Raw genomic sequence first — 21,460 nt, forward strand, 5'->3', positions numbered from 1 at the left:
AAGGATCATCTATCTATGTAAATTGAACCGATGCCTCCTGAGTTCTATGTGTACGTTTTGAAGCTCTACAAATTCATGTGAAGTCACACAAGAATTGAATAATAGAAACAACATGCGCACATTTGTTTATTTATTCTGAAAAAACATTTTGCCATCAAGTATTTCTCCAATACTGGTATTCTGTAAATTCAGCACTGGCATCTCTGTGAACCATTTATCTAGATTGTGAGAAGTACGAATAAATAAAAGTGTCAAGATAGCGTGTTTCTTAAGTATGTTGGCTGAAGAACACTGTAGCCTAGGGCCTACATTGAAAACGGGTAAATGTTCTCTTCAGATCATGTTGTATAAATGGACCATGAATAACTTTGTTGTTGTAAAGGTCAAAGATTTAAGGTTGCTGTGATTCTATATTTGATGAGTTTAGAAGAAATTGTGACCTTGATGTTGTCAGTGACCACAATGTACATCCACTTGAAAATGTATTTTCTATTGTAACAATTGCTTAATTGTTACATGGGTGAAACCCCACTTTTGTAATGTATTATTTTGTCAATATATTTTAATAGACATTGTAAATGACAAAGTGGCAATTAAAACAAATGACAAATGAACAGCTGGAGAGTCATTTTTCCTACAAGGATTTCATTTTATTATCCACTCTGAGAGAATGTAGTGCAACGCTTTGCTAAGGACTGGTGATGGCAGCCAGATAACAGCTTTCAAAAAAACACAAAAGGATGAAAAAATTACAATACTCTTAAACCTCCCTGGAGGTGGTAACAATACATGATCCACTATTTATCTATGTAAATGAAGCATTAGAGCAGCAGCAGAGCAACCAAGAATAGTTAACAATCAGCAGGATCACAATTCAACTTTCACAGCCGTGGCAGTGAAGCTGTTATTGCCGATAGTCATGCTCTGGTGCTATAGATTATTGGGAGTTGCCACAAATTACAAATGGATTGTGTGATTTTCTCACATTTTTGATTGAGGCAACCATGTTTGTAAAGTTCAACCAAAGATTGATTTATAATTACAAACAAAATAATGAAGTGAAATTTTTTGTTCCATGTTGTTGAGATGCAAAGTTATTCAATCTCTATGTAAGATTACAAACAAGAATGCACAATATATTACATTTAAAATGTATATTATAAGCAAACCTTTAAACATTAAACCATCCCATGTTGTGTTTTCTCTGGTTTTAGGTTTTGGATTATTTATAAAAAATAATGAATCAAAATACTTGCATTGTTGTGTGTGTCTTTTCTTTTGCATACTAGATAATCTTGCATCTTTTAATCACATGGTTGCTGGTATTTAAATCCATTTTCTCTGAAATGATGGAAAAGGTTTGGCAGTTAAGACGCTCACAGGAATTAAAACAGAATGAGAATCAAAGTAAGTGAATAAAACATGTCTGCCAACTACGCTAATGGAAGTAAAACAACAGAAAGCATCAGAAGAGTGACTAACTGAAATCATGTGGGTCATGGAAATAAATATCAAGATCAAGTAACCAACGCAACCACTAATGTTCAAACATAACACATACGTGATAAGTAGTTTAGATATAGTTTTAAAGTTCTTATCACCCAACTTCTTTTCTTCACACTATGTTTCACCTTTCACCCACTTATACGTTCGCAGATTTGCACACACACTGGAAGATAGCCGCTAAGACCTACTGTTTGATGGACATGATTAGGTTTACAAGCTGGAATGTTTATGGGCTTGGAAATCAGGAAAAGTGATAAAATTCAAAAATCAAAACTAACAAAACTAAACACAGACATCTGGCTTTTACAGGTTGATTCAAGAAAGGTAGTATTGCGATCTCATAATTTCCCACACATCTTTTTAGTCAATTTCAACTCCAGGCAAAGAGGCAATAGACTGCAATCTTAATAAATAATACACTTTAATTCACATTTAAAACTTCAATCTCAGACCACTAAGGTAGATATGTCATAATCAATTTTTCCTTAGAGAATAAACAAGATATGACCATAGTTAGTGTGTATGGGCCAAACAAGGAAGACCTGAGCTGTGTCTTTAATTGCATACTTGCATACTCAAAGTTAGTATTTTTAGTGCATAGGTGCGTCTCAATTCTTACTACGCGAAATTTAGTGCACCATGCATACTAAATTGGCGTACTAAAACTCCCAAAAAACTGAGTATGGTTCGATGGATACTATCTACCCGAAACAGCTGCCATCTTAGTGACGTTGACTTTGTAAACCAAAGTTACGTCACTACCACTCAAATGGAGTCGGCAAAGGAAATAGTTCAGAGGAACGCCCCCTCGGTTCATTTTTTGAATTACATTTTTTATTTTCTAGCCAGAAAAGAAAAACCAAGGCCTCGATGATGGGTCCCCAGCCATGGTCACTCGCCAAGGGCAACCATTAGGGCATTGAAAGATGCCCTAGAGAGGCGGAAGTCCGGACGGGGGTCGGAGGCCGAGCATTCAAGTCTGCGCCTGATCATCAAACAGTTATGGTTTGTTGTCTAGCCAGTTTAGGAAAAAGTAAGTTAGTAAATTATATTTGTACATTTTCCAGACCAGGGTCACAAAGCCCTTAAACAATCAAAACAATACTCACTAAAATATATGCTTAAAGGTCATGACACCACCAAGACAAACATAGGAGTCTCAGAAAATCAAGGAAAATCCTGCATTAATAAAAGTGTTTTTAAGCTTTCTTGAAGGAGTCAGTAGAGAGAGGAAGATCGTTCCAATGCTTAGGAGCAACAGCTGGAGGGATCTCTCCCTTCTGGTCCTGAACCGTGTGCGAGGAACCACCAGCAGGTTCATGAATAGCTCTGAAAGTAAGAACCAGAATTTTAAAGTTGATCGTGAAAGAAACTTGCATCCAGTGAAAAGATTTAAGGATCGGAGAAATGTGAGTTCTTCTACTAGACTTGTGGGTCATCAGGGTGAACATCAGCGGGCTCAAGCCGGTGCTCACAGCGATGACTCCTGATGTATTGTTGCCTCCACAGACAGACTAGGTTCTGTTGGTAAGAGAGTCAAGCAGCCACTTGCACAAGGGGGTGTTGCATACCAGGTTCTGGGGGATAATGGGGTTGAATCAGCCATGAGAAAATTAAAGAAGAGAAGCTTTAAGAAAACGTATGGGCAGTTCTTAAGAGGCAAATCAGAAAAGTAGTATTCTGTATAATGTTGCTCAATAGGACAGAGGTAGGCAAATCCTGGGAACAAACATTTATTAAAAAATATTGTGATTCACTTATTTGCACATGCTGGGGAAACTTTTCCACACTTGAAGGAAAATATGTGAAATTAAGTTAGATAGTGGCTTTGTGCTGTCTGACAAACTATCTGGTGTTGCATCACCACTACTGCTCTCTCTGTTGACTTTATTTTTCAAAGGGGATTTGGGTTTGGACTCTATAATCCTATTCGCACCGGATAAGTTTTACCTGTTGAGCTTTTGTGATTTGTAAATTATGCACCACCTCTGTGTTATTTTAAGTACATTCTCACGGGATAAGCGACGTCTGTAAAATAGGATACTTGATGACTTAATTGCTTGACAAAATTACATTTATCACTTATAGAAAGAATATAAACTGTCAAAATGTCAATTCTGGCAAAAATCAATTGTCTACTCATGATGACTCACATCACTCCCAACTGTTCTTGGTTCAAATCTCTAATCCCTGCAGTAACAAATTCTGCTTTGAAAAATAAAACGCTGAGAATAAAATTACAAAGACAAAAACCACAGGAGGCAGAAGGTGGACTTGAAGATCCAAACTTGGAACTTTATCATCTTTCCTACCTGCTAAAATATCTAACCCATTGACCCAAAGTCTGACTCTTACTGGCTTGACACAGAATAATCTTATTGTAACAGCCTATTGCTATCAGATCTTCCATTTATCACTCAGACTATTAAAAATCACCAATGTTTTAAGACCTGAACTGAATCAGGTACTGGAGTGATGCCCAATCTTAAGTGTTTCCAAAACAAATTTACCCAAAAACTAATAGATATTGTGGTGTTTAAAATACTGTACGTTGCTTTATATATTTCCATGTCTATTTTTATGTTAATCTTTAAAAACTGGACCGTTTTTTGGTCAAAATTAGCACATTTCCTTAACAATAGGTTATAATGTAAGAAAGGTTACAGCACGACAATCACACATGTGAATCTCTAGAGCAGTTACATCCATTGGATTCCTCTTCTGTGTGTGTTGGTTTGGACACTACAAACACTAAAATGATAATAACACCAGCATTAGAAAATCATTACATTAAACTTTACTAATATAAAATCCTGCTAAGAAATAATGACCTTTACAACAATAATTCTAACTGGTGTCATTTCCTTGTGTCCATGTACAGCAACTTAACAATGTGACGATACAAAATATATTTTTGCCTTGCATAAGAAGGCAATCTGTCTTTTCATGTCCTTCCTGGAAACAGGGCTGTGCTCTGGCCAGCTCAGTTGTTCTCCCCACTTACCAGCAGCGTGAGTGGAGTGCTTCCTTGGTGATTATAACATAAACTGTTGTCTGGAGATGTTCACTTGTGCTTCTGCTCTGTATCCTTCTTTTGGTGGTGTTTGGGATTAAGTAGAGAGGTTGTTTATCGATGACTCAACTAGAATTTTGATCGCTATCTAATATTTAAAATGAATAAATAAATGAAAGGATAACATCAAAGCTTCCACAATAAAGCTGTCATTGTCACACTCATACCTTTAATTAAGCTGTCTAATATTATCAAGAATCACCACATGTTATGTTAGATTTTATAAATACAAATGTAGTCAATATAAACGTTATAAAATACATATTTCGCTAAACAAGGCATTTACTTATTAAGTGTACTGTAAATACAATTATTATTTGTATTATTTTTTATTTACAGATGTGTCTCTGACCTTAAAATCCTTTTGATCTGTCTTTTTCAGCTCTGAATTATTACAATTTGTGTGATGAATAGGATTTTAGATAGATGAACTTTATTGATCCCTCTGGAGTTCTTCTTTGGGAAATTGTTTTTCCAGCCTGCTAGCACACAGCAACATAGACGATAGATTCATAGAAAAACAAGAACAAAGAGCAATAAAAAGAAAGATGACACAATTTAAATCCAAAGAACATAGACCAAAGCATGTAAGATATTTCCACTAACATATGTGTCTTATTCAACAGACATCTTCCTCATCCTCCACAATCTTAAGGAAAACTAATTTCTGGAAATGTTTTACAACTCTTTTCACGCATGTATTATGTTATAGATCCGAGCCAATACATTCAATCTTATTGTAGGTGGACAAAAAGCATTGTTAACCTATCAGAAGAAAAGTTTCATCGAGAGTGAATCGTTGACGTCACAAGCATTTCTTTCTGGCTACTCAACACTGCGAAATTTAAGAATGTGAAAAGTTTGGATTTTTTTCTTTTAGGAAAAACCGACCACCCACACGCTTTTGTGGACTTTGCCAATTCTGGATGCCAATAGATAAGGTGTCTTAACAAGCTTCAAATCAGAATTTAAAATACATAAAATCAATGTTAAAATGTGAAATAGAGCAAACAAAATGCATTTAATGATGAGAATAAAATATAAACAAACATGGAGTTTAATTAGTAAGAAAAAAGGGAATTATTAAGAATATACTTATTGGTATAGAAAGATCAAGTTATTCTTAATGTGTTGTTGTATAAATACAGTAACACTTTCTTCGAAAGGCTTATGGATAATAAGCATACGTTTAAGAAAAAAGGAAAAGTGAAGCAACGAAAAATGCTGGGTGCAGTTTGGTCAACATAAAAAGTTTCAAACAATAATAATTTTAACGAAAACAAGAACAAAACAAACTTGGTAATTGGCTACTGGACAGTGTATCCAAAATATCAAAACTAAAGTGCAATTCGTTTAGGGCCTGACTTGTTAATTTTGGGTGCCACTGATCTTTTTCGGTAAACAATTCATTTTCTCTAGCACTAAAGCACACGAAGGGAAAAAAAAGGTTGGTGCCTTTCCAAAGCGGTACTCCTCCACAAAACTCTAAATATCATTTTAAGAGTTTTTCTGTGAGCTTATTTTGTCAAACTGTTTATTTAAAAGTCATATAAACTGATCCTTGACGCAAAGGCCAGACCTTCTATGGTGTGAGTGATGAAAATACAAAAAGGTTACAGGAAAAAGTTTTTTGCAACTTATTTATTGCAATTGCATTTCCAGAATGTAAATAACTCTTCATTATAGTACATAATGAGCAAAAACAGGTTTGCTGAAGCAGATGAGGAAATGGGATTACTCCAGGATGTCTGCTGTCCTGCTCATTAGCAGCTCTATCACACTGGTTACTAGTTAACTTGACACAACCATGAATCATTTATCGACTACACGTTTTGGTGAAAGCTGTTTATTTTATCAGAAAAACAGAACAGTATTGCTGAAGGGCAGAGCAACCGTTTACACAGCTTAAGTCAAACTTCAAAGAAAGTCATCTGTGTGATAGGCTGATATAGGACGGCAGTGAGGTCAACTACACCGCACACTTATGTTGGGTGACCTCAATTTATAATGAGTAGGGGGTCCTTCTGAGCTGGAAAGAAAAAATAAGAGCTTATGACGGGGTGCTGTTTGAGCATGTTAAATAGAAATGGTGTTTTTAAACCTAGATATTGGATAATCAGATGTTTGTGGGTCTTACAATTAAATCAGAAGATGATTTGTAAAACTGAATATGTAGAATTGTTTTTTATGGCAGATTATTCTACTTTAGACTCGAAGATTAAAGACAAGATAATTCCAGTTAAAGTAGTGCCAATTTTTATTAGATTGCATTTTTTTTGTGTTTAAGACCCTCTCATGTCCCAAGTGTAAACAGGTTTGTCAACCGATGTCCAATGACCAAAAATGTCAAAAAACTAGGTTTAAGTAAAACCCTCTCTCTATTCTGAGCAAATGACTGTTGTAAACCAAGCAATTGACAAGGAGATGTGGAGTACATAATTCTATTGCCACATTTTTAAAACCATGACGCACTGTTAGCTGATATCATCTAAAAGTCTATAAGCAGGATAGGCCCCTTTAAACTACAAGATCAGTAAATAAACATGTATTTATAAAATAACTAACAATTAACAATATTATGAATTAAATTAATCAGAACTTTATTTATGTAAGAAAGTATGCTTTATTTGTACAAGTAGAACTACTTTACAGTTTACAGTACAGACACTTTATGTTTCGTTGTCAAGTAAAAATAATATGAATATTCATTTTTTTTTTTTTTTTTTTTTTACTGTTGCTTCATTTTCCTTAATAGTTGTGTCTAGAAAAGCGCTCTAAAAATATAATTTACTTACTAACTTACATGCTAAGTGATTCAGAAACAGGAATTCGCTTCCTTTGATTCCCAGACGATCATGGTGGGTTCTTTAAGCCCTTTATATTGTGTTTCAATCTAGCATCCGCTTGGTCCTGCTGCTGCGTTTTGGAAGGATTTAAGTGATTTTTTATCGTCCATTATTAAAATGGAAGCTGTTTTTATTCTTGGAGACTTTAATCTTCACATTGATGAAAACACATCTTGCTCTGCTAAAGAGCTTTTTACTTTGACTGAAGCCATTTTGAGGAACACGTTTCCAAAAAGGCCACCTTTTAGACTTGGTTTTCACACTTGGCCTGGAAATTTCTAATGATTCCATCAAATCCTTGTGTTCAAATACTGGATCAGGTGGTACCTGTTTAATCGAACACTGACAATTCAGAAAAAACAGTGCCCTTGGACAAATTAAGATCTCCTGAGTCTGAAGAGTCTATGTCAAAAGACTGAGCGTCTCTGGAAGTCCACTAAACTTTAGGTGCACAGAATTCACCTCAGGGAACTGATGTCCTCATTCAATGAGATGATGGAAAATGCGACATCTGATCACATATGGAAACTGGTAACAGTAAAAAAGAAAAACGCCAGAGTGTTGTTTGACATGAAAAATTCTCTTGTGTGTCCTGCTGCTCCAATGGACTCTGTCTTCTGTGAAGCTGACAGCAAAGCATTGTTTGTGATTTTTCACTTAAAAAATGAACTTTGTGTGAAACCCCTGCTGTCACTGAGCCTGTCTCCAGCCTGTGGTCCTTCTTTAGACCTGTGACTCTGGCTGATATATGGCACTGGTGAGTAAGACGAAACCCTCCTCTTGCTCTTCTGACGTCTTTCTGTGTAGGCTCTTTATTAAAGTGTTTGATTTAATTGTCCCCTGCGTTACTATAATGGTAAACCTCTCCTTTTCTACAGATTTTTTTTCCCAATGCATTTAAGCATGCCTTTGTGGAGCCTTTACTCAAAAAGTCAGACTTACCTTGGTAATTTCAATCAATGAGTGGGACATGATACGTGACTTTGTGGACTGGAGTGAGAGGAACCACTTGCAGCTGAACACCTCAAAGACCAAGGAGCTGGTCTTGGACTTTGGGAGGTCCAGGACAAAGCCACGCCCGGTGTCCATCAGAGGCAACGAGGTGGAGATAGTTGACAACTATAAGAACCTCGTTGTGTGGCTGGACAGTATATTGGACTGGACAGGACGAGTGTCAAGAGGTTGGACAGGTTGATCAGAAGGGCTGGCTCTGTGGTTGGCATGAAGCTGGACTCGCTAGTGACAGTTGCTGAGAGGAGATCACTCGACCAACTACTGTCAATCCATCCATTCATCCATCCATCCATCAAGAAGCAACGTAAGACCTTTTCATTTGTGCAGGCTTTTTCCTAATTTTCTGGGACTCCAGTGTTTGTCTTATGTTGTCTTGGCCTTATAGCTATTGATTTTTACTAAACTATTTTTTACTTACTTACTTACTGAACTTTAATCAAACAAAAAAATTGTGGTGAGTTTGTTTATTTTGAATTGAAGACTCATCCACACATAATTATCTGATTTTATCCTAATCTGATCAGATATTTGTAAGTGTATTTTTTAAAACTATTTATCATTGGATCCTGAGTCAGCATTAAATAAAGTGTCAACTCACATTCCTGTGAAATGAGCCAGGAGACAAAGCAGTGATCGCTGGCCAGCGGAAAATGACGTCACAGTGATCATCTCTGCTCTGGATATATAAAGGTCATCAGTCTGCTGCTGCTGCTCACTTCACTTATTGGTCGGGACTATCCGGATGCAACATCTGGGAAGATAAGGTGAGCCTTTCATGTGTCTATAACATAGATCTGGATATTTTCTAAACATCAAAGTTGCGTGTTGTTACTGAAATGTCTCTGTTTATTGTTAATGAAGAAACGTATTTTCCACCTAGACCTGGAAGTACAGCCAAGACAGTGTCTGCTCACAAGAATGTTTAAACAGTCTTGATCTGCTGTAGAGGGATTTAGTTTTAAATCTTACTACATTTCCTCAATATGAAATTACTCAAATGTAGATATAAGTTGAGTTGTCTCCACAAACGTATATCCAAGCCAGACACTACTGAAGTTATGATGATGTAACGATGAGGAAATCTCCCGCAGGTCCTGATGGCCAATGCAACAGACGTGGTGGTCCCGAGTTTCGACCCAGAACTTGACCTGTGTGGCAACTACACATCCGCCTGGCTTTGGCTGTCAACTCTACAGCCCGGCTTCCTGGGTCTCATTAGTGTGGTAGGGTTTCTGGGTAACAGCATGGTTCTGGCAGTGTTCTGCCTGCAGAGGAAGTCCTGCACAGTTGCCGACATCTACCTAGGGAACCTGGCAGCTGCAGATGTGGTGATGATGTCTTGTCTTCCAATTTGGGCGTACACCATCCACCAAGGCTACCAGTGGGTCTTTGGAGAAATCTTGTGCAAGATGCTCAATGCTGCCATCTCTATGAACTACTTCTGCAGCGTGATGTTCCTCACTTTGGTCAGCTTGGACCGCTACCTGGCCTTGGTGAAGCCGATGAGCTCCAGCCGTCTGAGAAGACCCACATGGTCCAAACGGATCTGCCTCCTCATCTGGATCCTTGGCTTTATTTATACATTTCCAACACTGATTTTCCGCACAGTCTCATTTGTAGAAGATCCCGGGGTGAATGCTTGCATACTAGTGTATCCACATCCTATATGGAGGGTGCACCATAACATTACAATGAATGTAATTGGATTCCTGATTCCGGTCCTGGTTGTGTCTGTGTGCAGCTTTTTCATTGTGTCTGTGTTGAGAGATGGACAGACCAGCCACCTTAATACACGGAGGACAGAGAGGAAGGCCAGTCGCCTGGTCCTAGCTGTGCTGGCTTTTTTCCTTTTCTGCTGGACCCCACACCAGGTCATGCGCTTTCTGGACACACTTGAGTACTTTGATCTCATCCCAGGTTGTCTTTGGGGTCATGTCTTGGACGTTGGAATACAAGTGTCTACATATCTAGCATACAGTAACAGCGCTATCAACCCCTTCCTGTTCGTCATTGTAGGGAAGCATTTCAGGAGGAGATCTTTGGAAGTGCTGGGTAATATTAAAAGACTAGGATCTAAAGACATGACCAACCAAACTGTCAGCATTACCTCGGTCAACAGGGTCAACGAAAGACACCGTGTGAGTGTTGTCAATCTTGAGAAAAATTCTCTGTTTCCCAAAAGCTTAAGATAATAATAACTCTCAGTTTGGACATCAGGAATGCTGATCTGTGCATTCACATGTTTTCAGGGATAACAATAACATATGTATGTAAACATGTGTATAAATAGTGGTTTAAAAGCAAAACTGCTAATGTAGAGAGCAACATATGCATTGTTTTAAAATATTGTCTTTTTTGTTGTTTTGCATTTTCATCCATTGTAAATTATGACTTACCTTGTAAATAATTATTTATATATATATTGCATTGTTGTGAAATAAAACAGTACGGATGTATTTATAACCGTTTTGTATTTATTTAACATTTTTGTTTTAAAATATTTCAATGGTAAGTTAAGTAAATATAGGTTGGTTTTCATTGACAGAGAGGTGCATCAGTAGTCACGTGACAGCTTTTTGCTAGCCCGCTTAACTTTTATCATATTTTAGGTGGTTATCTTTGGTAAACTCTTTTCTGCAACATAAGTAATCCTACATCATAGAGGTCCCTGGCTAACTATCAATTAGGTGAACTACGCAGCAGCCTTCTGGTTGTGGGAATAATATTTAATTATAAATACATACAACATTTCTACACAAGGAACCATCTGATAATTTTTGTGTTATTATACGTGATATAAAGTTAATAAGTATTTTGCCAGATATTAAAAATTACATTAACACAAATGTAATACTATAATCGTGAGAGATCCTGACTATTTATAATATAAATGTGAAATTATCACATGTTAACGTAAAGGAGGTAACTTTTATTTATCACAAAAATTTCGATTGGTTTAATAAACACTTCACCAACTTTTTGAAAGGAATCCTGTTTATATCTGGACGGATTGACATAATTGTTTTTCTGAGCCAACATAAACATTTGATTTGAGATATAAATGAGTGTAAAGAAATGTACCTAGGATTTGGGGAATCCAGATTGAATACATGGTTAAAGTGATCCCTAAACATATTTGGTAAATGAAACAAGCACTCCCTCTTGTGGGGAAGTTGTTTCATCGCTTGGTGCGCTTAGATGTATAGACACATTTATTTACATTCGATTCCTTATTATTTAACCAATGAAGAATCGGTTTTGGGAGAAGGTGTTATTTATGCTGCTACACTTAGAAAATCTTTATGTGCAAGTGAAACGTGTTTAATTATTAACAGTGATCAGTTTATAAAAGATAGCCCAAACCACAAACGTATTAAATGTATATAAAAATTACACTTTTACTATATATAGAATATATACCTCTTTATTTCAAGTTTTAAGGTATGGTCAAGGAGAATTCCTTAAAACGCATTTTACTACATTTTTTAAAACACACAATTGGTAATCAATGTATCAAAAGATCAAATTTAAAGAAAGTATATTCGTTATCTTAAAAAAGGCCATAGCATATGTTGGAAAATTAAAGCAGTACACTTAAAAAGTAGTGATGTCTGTATTCGAACACTAATTGAGCAACAAACATTAATAGTAATAGTAATTGATCTAAATGACCAGTTACATTAAAACTAGTCTGGTATGTTTGAGGGAGAACAACTCACCATTTCTCTTACCAAAAACCCTTGAAATTTCAAATATCTTTTTTTTGTTTATAATTAAGGCTTGCTCATGCAAAGGCATACACGTTATAGATTTATGCATGTTAACAATATGAAAGCTAAAAGAACAACTAGTATAAATTACTCTGTTCGTTTCTAATAACATGTTTTTTTTTGATCACCTGACCAGAGTAATACAAATATTTATTATGATTTAAATGTAGCATTACTGGTTGTAGGTTAAAAACTAAAAGCAATAAAGTAGTACGATTATCTAGGGCATTAGCAGTAGCAGAATATAAATGTTAAGATATATTTCTTCATTTGTTTACATTTTTATTTCCTATAGTTGATGGAAAACATTGGTTACTGTGAGATATGTGGACTTTGAGGAACTAGATCAGAATCTTCCTCCAGAAGGTTTGCCAGTGCCCTGAAACCAAAATCCATAAATTATGAACAATCAGTATGTAACAAGAAAGTACTCTGAACAAGTCCCACAGCACCTTGAGGACTGCTACCATGGAAACATCTTCACGTGTCAGATGGCCTCATCTTAATCTCAGCCAATCAGATCCACTGCATTTTAAAGGCCATGTTCACTAATAAAGTGCCAATAAAGCAACGTTTATTTTGTTCAAAAACCTGTTTTGACAAATATTATTATTTTAGCAGAGGTAGAGAGATGCCAAAATAAACATTTCCAGCAACTTGACACACAGCAGCAATGATTTTGCCATATTTTCCAAGACAAATAACAAATATGTAATCTCATCTGGTCATTCGAATGGAAAGCTGTGGGCTGTAATGTGTGCTCAAACAGCGTGGTAAGCTGTCGTGTCGTGTGAAATTGGTAGGAAAAACAGTTATTAAAACATTTCACGAAATGACTGAACATGAGGAAAACAGATTAACATAAGGGATTATGCCAAAACAATTGCCCCATGTTGTTTCTTGAACACTTTATATTTATCATTTGTTCTGATTTGATTGCAACTGAGTCACATTGTTTTTTTATTTTGTCCGTCAAAAACCATTTAAATTAGCTGCCCAAAAAAACCCTGCTTCCTGTGAAAGCACCTTTTCCATCATTAATGACATGTCATCCGTGGATGACATTAACGGTTTAGCTGGAGAAGAAGAACTGGCCATCCTAGTTGAAAGGCTTAACACCATCTCTAAAGCCTATGGAATGGAAATCCATGCAGAGAAAAACAAAATCACAACAACCGAGGTATTCTCTCAGACATCAAAGTCAATGGACAGGCACTGGACACAGTGTATAGCTTTAAATATCTCGGAGAACTCGTGTCGATGAAGGATCCAAGCAGGAAGTCCTTGCTAGAATTGCTCAAACAACTGCTGCTCTTGCAAAACTCAAGTCCATACGGAAAGACAAACACATCAGCCTGGCAACAAGTGTAGGACTACTGCCATTACTAGTCATCTCAATCTTTATATATGCTTGTGAAACCTGGACCCTTACAGTTGAGCTACAGAAGAGAATACAGAACATGGAGATGGGATGCAGAGCATGAAAAATACACTTACAGACACATCATGGGTATCTCCTACACCCAACATGTCACAAATGAGGAAGTGCGGTAGAACCTAGGCTATCAGCCCACATGATGACATGCTTACCACTGTTACCAAGTGGAAACTGAGGTAGTTCGGACACATCACCAGATCCTTGGCAATGCTAAGACCAACCTACAAGTAACTGTACTTGGTGGCAGGAGACGGGGGAAACAAAACAAAGATGGGAGGACAATGTCAGAGAATGGACTGAATTGAAACTCAGTCAGGTAATGAGAGTTGCAGAGGACACAGGGATGGAGAGAGTTGGTCAACAGATTATCTGTGGTGCACCAATGACCCGCAGGTGTTATGGGCTGGAGAAGACAATATCAATTAAATGAAAAGTGATGATTCTGTAAAATAAATGTGTTTGTGAAAAAAGGAGACATGATGGTGTGTTCTTTATTCGCAGTGTATCATTAATAACACGGACCGGGGACTACTGGGACATAATTATGGATCCATAAGATTTTGCAAACCAGTTAAGTTCATAAGTGTCCAAAAATAAAAGCTTCTATATCTCTAGTTAGTTCAACATAAAATTGACAGTAGAAAAAAGATTTATGAATTAGCATTTCATTTAAAATGGGATCTCGTCATAAGCTGGTGTGACATTTAAGAAGTTTTATTTTTACCCTTAAAAATCTTTGTTTGAATTATACAGTTTATTGGGGAGACAACAGGATCATTAAATTTACCAAAGGGACACAAATGTCCAATCACACAATGACGTGTGACATAATAATTTATTTATATATAACTTTATATTTATATAACTTATTTGAAGGTATGTTTACATACACAGCACGTGGTCATTATTACACTATTGAGTGTTTAAATTATCTTTAGTACTAATATATATCTGCAAATGAAATGAGAGACAGCAACTTGTGTAACATGTGAAATGAGCAACTCAAGGGGATTCTACCTTAAAGGACATTTGAGTCTGTAAAAGTGATATAGAGATCAGAGGTGCTGAAAAAGTGGCTTGAGACCACTAGCAGAAAACAGTTAAATGCTTAATGGAGTTTGTTCCTGGAGTTATTTTTATTTTTACACTGTTTATAAATTTGCAGCAGATGCATCACAGCTTTTTGTACTCGATGTACATGTACCTTCTGTTAGCTGCACACTGTAGCAGCTGAGACACCTCTGGCAGATTAACGTAGTGAAGAAATAGTATTAATAAAGAAATGTCTGCAACGAGGCGCCTGTGTGGTGATACCTTTGTCTCCCTGCAATAATACCTTTGACTCTGAAACATTGTCCAGCAAATCATCCTCTTTTATCTTCTGTGGTCTCTGAAGAGTTGCTGTGACTGCGGTAGCATAACATACAGATCTTCTTTAGTACTAACTGACATTTTTATTGAGTAAAACAAATTGGTCATTTCTTGCTAATGGTGACCTCTGTCGCCCAAATATACAGTACAGCAAAAAAAAAATTAAAAAAATCTCTGATGAAAAGATTTTATTATATATTTAGGTCAAAATGCATGCAAAATATTTTACTTTAAATTATCTTTGTTTCGGAACATAAGCTCCTTTTTAAGATGTCTGCAAAGCAAAGCAGATTTTCAGTTTCGCAAAAAACAATGTTTATCATTGTATAAACCGAAATAATAAGTAAAAATATATTTGGTTAAAAATATCAATAGAAAGATTTTTCATAATACTGTAGTATTCTGTAGGGTATGAAATAAATAGCAGGAGAACTTCTGTGTGCTTCAACCACGTCTTTAGTTTTCCAACTTCTTCTTCTTCACTGCAATACATAATAAATCATAATTTCGTATTGCCCCCTCCTGGCAGTCATATACATCACACAACACAACATTCCCCCCTTCCTTAAAGGAATGACTTCTGTAACTTAAACACAGAATATTTCTTTTGAAAAGAGCAGCATGCTGTAATACCATATATTCACCATATGACATTTAACAACCATTTCAAAATCAACTGTTCTCATATCAAACAAGTGTACACAGAATAGAGATAGTTTCAACTTAAGGACTTAACAGTAGCGATCTCTTTACAAGAACATGAACCTTTTACTCACACATTATTGTATTATCATTTTCGGGGGTAAGCAAATTATATTAAATCTGGCTTTCTTTTATCTAACAAAATCTCTTAAGCATTGTGGTGCATTCCTTCTTCTCTGATTTGTTCTTGGACCAGGTTGTACATCCATAGGCACCTCAAACCCATCAAATGTTGTTTCAGTGTCTACATCTGGACAACTTAAAGTGTCTTTAGGAAAGAAAGCAAACTTAAGCCCTATTCGCATGGGATTGCATTACCTGGGGACCTCTGTGTTTTGTAAATTACCCCCCCTTCTCTGCTTTATTTTAATTGCATTTGCACGGGATAAGTATTACTGTTATTTGTTGAGGTGTTGCACGGTGGTGGGTTTACAGCCATCCGTTGGGGCCTGTTCTGGTGATTCTGTCGCAGAAATTAAAAGAGCTACCTGAAGAACTGTCATTTTGTTGATTGTGAAATAAAAGTCTAGTTACAGGAGTGTATTTGTCCGCAAATAGACCGTTCTAGACTGATAAAAAGCAAAAAACAAATGACACGAAAAAATGAAACAAAACTCAACATAACATGCGTTTGTTGAGGTGTTGCACAGTGGTGGGTTTACAGCCATCCGTTGGGGCCAGGTAGAAGTTTGACAAATAGAACGTTCTAGACTGATAAAAAAAAAAGCAAAAAACAAATGACACGTAAAAAATTAAACGTGGTGAGATAAAAGCGGAATTTGATAAAACTTGCCCAGATAATGGAACAGCGATATACTGGTTGCACCAAGTACTTGAAAAAATGGAAAGAAAGATATAACTTCGAACCATCCGAAGATACAAATAAAACAGAAGAATTACTCAGATAAGAAAAAACTTTGAAAAAACAAGTGATCACGTGTTAAAACAATGAAGAAGTGTGTTACGTAAGGCCTGAAGACAATGAGACTGACTTGACGAAGACGTCTTACTGGACAAAACCAACAACACCAAGACCAAGGGGCTGCAGGAGGCGCCATCCTGATCCCTGTTAATACTGCTAAGACCGGAAACTCTGACTCAGACAATGACGTGACCAAGACAAAACCCGAGAAGAGAAAAACTAAACCTCTTCCCCGATACCAAAAATACAGAATAACTAGAGCTATGAATAAATGTTTTGTATCCATTTAGACGCATTTGACGTCTCAGTTTTAAACTGTTTTTATTATTATTATTATTATTTTTATATAGAAAGATAAGAGAATAAAGAGAGAGAATGAAGAATGTGTGTGTGTGTGTTCTTGTGGTGCGGTAGGAATGTTATTAAAAGCTACAGAATGTTTTAGACGTTTATAGTTTAGTCATGAATAAAATCTCACTATCTGTGTGCTGCATGAGTGCGTACATGCGTGTTTGTGTGTGTGTGTGTGTGTGAAGGTGAGGGCTCAGCCTTTTTGTTTTAGTAAAACTTCAGAAAACATGTTTTAAAATGTAGTCGATTGTTGTGTTTTGTGTTGTTCTCAACACTTTAATTTGACTTAAATGACACAAAAATAAAGTAAAATGAAATTATTTCATTAAAATATTTAGCCGTTGAACATATTTAAGTCTCGACTGCTGTTTGTTTATTATTTATACTGACAGACGATGTGCTTTCAACAATCTGCATGTTTATACAAAAAAGTGGGAGACAAGGGGCTTTAAGACAACCGCGGGGAAAGATATTATTCACTAAACAATATAAGACACTTTAAATAAAATTGAATTGAATTGAATTGAAATTAAACTTATCATGCAGATGGGTTTCAATATTTTGCCAAAGATTTTTTCAGCAAATTCATTTTATGCAAGATCACAGACGTACCCCTAGAGGACGATTTCCAGAATCCAGTCCTCCATTCCGCACATGGAAGTTATACAGTTAAACACTGTAAACCAATTTGCATATTGTCTGATAATAATTGATGCTTACTCCAAATGGGTAGAAATCTTTCCATCCAAAACACCAGGTGCACTCACGGTAGCAAAAGCTCTCTGTAAACACATTATTCCTACATTTCGAATTCCAAAAATCATCCGAAGTGATAATGGCACACACTCTGTAAACAAAGTAATTAAACGGCTAGCTAACCTTTTCAAGATTGATTTGAAAAATCATTGTGTTTACCATCCACAGTCAGCAGGACTGGTGGAAGAACTAATGGCACCATAGAAAATAAGTTCATCAAAGCAATGAAAGACAGGTCGAAACTGGACTGATTGTATTGAATTAGTAAAACTCAACATGCACATTATCCCAGCCACAGGACAAACACTGTCACCATTTGAAATTTTGTTTGGGCGAGCATTTGGGTTGCCACGACTGGCAACCAATGAGAAGGATGATCCTCCACTCGAAGTCCATGACTTGGCCTATAAGATTAAAAAGGCCATGGATGTTCGTGAACTGAGGCAAGAAAGTGCAATCCAACTGACTCTGTCCAACAGAACCGCCCTGTTCGCGTGGGAGACTCTCTTCATCAAGATCATCAAAAGAAAAACGTGGGCTATCAGTGGGAAGGTCCATATCCTGTTCTCATCACAACACCCACAGCAGTGAAAGTTGAAGGACGAAACTACATTCATTTGAATCACTGCAAACATCGCCCCTCTTCTTTGATTCAACAACAGTGTTCTGATAGACGGAAAGTCTATGCACTGCGACTGCAATTATGGATGCCCTATTCCCCACAGGAAGACCGGTGTGGACCAGAGACAAGAAACTAATAGGTTTGGGAATTATGTTTGCAATAACATTTTCTGTTGTATTGTTTTCCCTAAACTGCATTTTCCCTCAAGTTACTGACACACCTAAGTGATGAAATATTCGACAAAACCCACAGACCAAAACGAGCGCTGCCCACCGGACCTAAGCTTGAATTTATAGAACCTTCTGAAAAAGGGAGACCTCATGGTCACGTAGAATCATTTATCGAAAGCACTGGCACCAGAATAACACTAGATACCCTAGATCGTGAAAACATTGTTCAAATTCCTCTTGACCAACTGCAAACCAGACCTCAAAGTCACTGTTTGTCGCCAACATAATTAATTTCAGAAACAAAAAAATGATTAGAGTACAGACTGCTATCTCACATAGAGGTGGTGAAACAATCGATACATTAATAGAGGGTGAGATAGGTATTTTCACACAACAACTTTTGACTGCCGGTTAAGATTTTGATAAATCTATTACAAAAGACTGTGTGGTTTGAATGCCAGGAAGAGAAGCTGTAAAAAATAATTGATGTCCAGACAAATAAGAAATGTACCATGAATCTAACTATTAGTCAAAAACCTACTTTTACAGGATTATGTTCAAAGTACAGTGATAAACATTTGACTTTGAATTATTCTCTTAGTCCTCCGTAATTTTGGGTCCCCAGAATTGAGAACCGGGTCCAATATGTATGTTATTCAAAAATGAACTGTTCTGGTGGTAAAAATTGCAAGTTTATTGGGAACATTTCTCAACCCTTGTGTAACCATACAATCCCTGTTCCCCAATCCTTTGTCCCAAGCAGAACTTGTTCGCAGCTGTGGTGGTGGCGTGGCGGGTGCCTTCCTCCCAAAGAACTGGATTGGCTCCTGTTCGTATGTAATCGGTTTAAGACACCAAAGCTCCCGTCGCACCTGCCACCTCAGCTCGACGAAGGAAGTGGTCTACCAACTCTCTTGATATCTTTTTGACTGACATACCTCAAGTTTTCCATTTGTTGAATCACAAACTTCCTTTTGCTAGAAAACTTGACTGAAATCATCACCACACATATGGCTAGACAATGACATGCTGCATCATTAATGACTCCCCAGAACCGTATTGCTCAAGACATGATGCTCGCTGAAAAAAAGCTGGTGTATGCCCTTTTTTTGATGGTGAATGTTGTACTTTTGTTCCTATGCACACTGCTAAGAATGGCACTCTCTTGTTGAACTGAAACAGTTCAGAAAGAACCACCACAAAAATTCTGGTATCTCAGTTAACCCAGTAACCGCTTGGTTTACACAGATATTTTATAAGATGTTATGTCTGCAATGGCCGCCGTCCTTGGTATCGTGCTCCTGCTTATGTTTGTCGTGTTGTGTTGCATTCCTCTTTTCAAACTTCTAGCTAATCGACTGCTGATTAACCTGTCCCCAAGAGTGACAGCTCACGTTCAAGCCTACGTTACCCAAGTAATGTACCAGGACGTAACCGGGGATGGGGACTCTGACACCGAAGTGTGACCCCCAGGTATCTTGCAACGCTCACAAGACAATACGTCCCGCCTTCTTGTTTGCAGTAACGAATGTAAGGCGACGAGACAGAGCGGTTGGCACGGTGGTGAGTGAACTCTGCTGGTAGAGTCTCGGCCGGCTGCTTGAAAATGTAACGCCACTCACCCTAACCTACGGTCCTGGTTTTCTCCAACAAATCCTTCTCTACAGCCCTTTTCTGGTAAAAAGGCAATTTAAGAGTGGCTAAATATTTGTATGTTTAAACTCTTGCTCTGTCCCATTCTGTTTCTACTGTTGCTTGTTTTATCCTTTCAAATTTTTTATACTTTCATACTTTTGTACTTTTTGTACCTTTTCATCACCATATATCATTTTTACTGTTTACAACTGCTCCCTAAGTGAGGTACAATTTGATCAACAGGAGGGAAATGTTATAAGAATTTAAGTGATCAGAATGTTTGTCCCTCACAAGTCGGTGCCTCGTGACTGATAAAACTTGTGCATCATTACTGATAAAACTTGTGCATCATGACTGATGAAACCACATACCATGACGTTTAATCCACAAACTGTAGATGGTTCTTTTCTTATTCCTGCCAACCGAAGGTCAACCCCCGCCAGCGCGTGTGCCTTTTCTAATCAACGTTCATCGTATCTGTAAACCTGTTCCAGCCTGGTTGTGGCTGACATAGCTGTGAAACTAAATAAAAAGCGTGAGGGAGACACAGATCGTTGGTGTTCACTGAGATTGTTTGAGCGTGGTCTCTACGGTCTGAGTGTCTCCCCTCGCGAGTAACAAGTTTTGACTCTGGTAGTTCTTCACTCTGTCCAGGCATCGAGAACTTTACTCATTCTCCCAACAATTACCTGGGGACCTCTGTTTTATAACCGATGTGTGTAAAATAGTCATTTTTACTGACATTACCCAGAGATACAGATGTAAAAGGGAGCACAATTACTGAAAGGGAAAGTTAGTGTAACCAAACGTTCTGCGTTTAGAGAAGACCAAGTGGACAACTGTTTATTTTCTTTCGTTTCTCAACTTGTGCAAACGGTCAACAGGAGAGCACTGCCCTACACAATAATTTGCCCCAACATTATTCTTACAGAAGAGACACTGTCTGTTTCAGTAGTGTAACCGAGTGTATTCATGTGGGAAACAACGAGGCTGGAACTAAGTTTGTATCAGTGCAGCGTCTTCTTTACTTTCATCATGTAGAACACACCCCTAACAACAACAAACTCCATCTACTTCCCTTTCAACCCTTCAAAATAAAACAGCCGAAGTAAATATTAACATAATGGCAAGTGTCTAGAAGACCTTAACAGTGGCATATATGCGGCATTCAGAATTACAAACACAGACATGCAGATACGCACGGGACTAGTATTATCAAACGACGTCTGTGTTTGGTGAATTACAGTAGGTAATTCGCAGCGGAATTATTACATTACAAATCAC

General features: G+C 37.2%; 1 protein-coding gene across 1 annotated transcript; it reads left to right on the forward strand.

Annotated features, from left to right (window-relative positions):
• Positions 1-9,536: 9,536 nt before the first annotated feature.
• LOC148061418 (B2 bradykinin receptor-like) lies at positions 9,537-19,382 on the forward strand. Its single transcript, XM_087779061.1, has 2 exons — positions 9,537-10,577; positions 19,305-19,382. The coding sequence occupies exons 1-2, from the start codon at positions 9,537-9,539 to the stop codon at positions 19,380-19,382; spliced, it is 1,119 nt and encodes a 372-aa protein (XP_087635187.1).
• Positions 19,383-21,460: the final 2,078 nt, after the last annotated feature.

The sequence above is a fragment of the Callionymus lyra genome, chromosome 17 (genome assembly GCF_982586985.1).
Source record: "Callionymus lyra chromosome 17, fCalLyr1.hap1.1, whole genome shotgun sequence".
Taxonomy (NCBI): Eukaryota; Metazoa; Chordata; class Actinopteri; order Syngnathiformes; family Callionymidae; genus Callionymus; species Callionymus lyra.

Bases quoted from the DNA above. Each gene is read 5' to 3' on its own strand.
- LOC148061418 (XM_087779061.1), top strand. From the start codon at position 9,537: ATGGCCAATGCAACAGACGTGGTGGTCCCGAGTTTCGACCCAGAACTT. The intron at 10,578-19,304 runs GTGAGTGTTGTC...TGTCCCAAGCAG, and splicing joins GGGTCAACGAAAGACACCGT to AACTTGTTCGCAGCTGTGGT.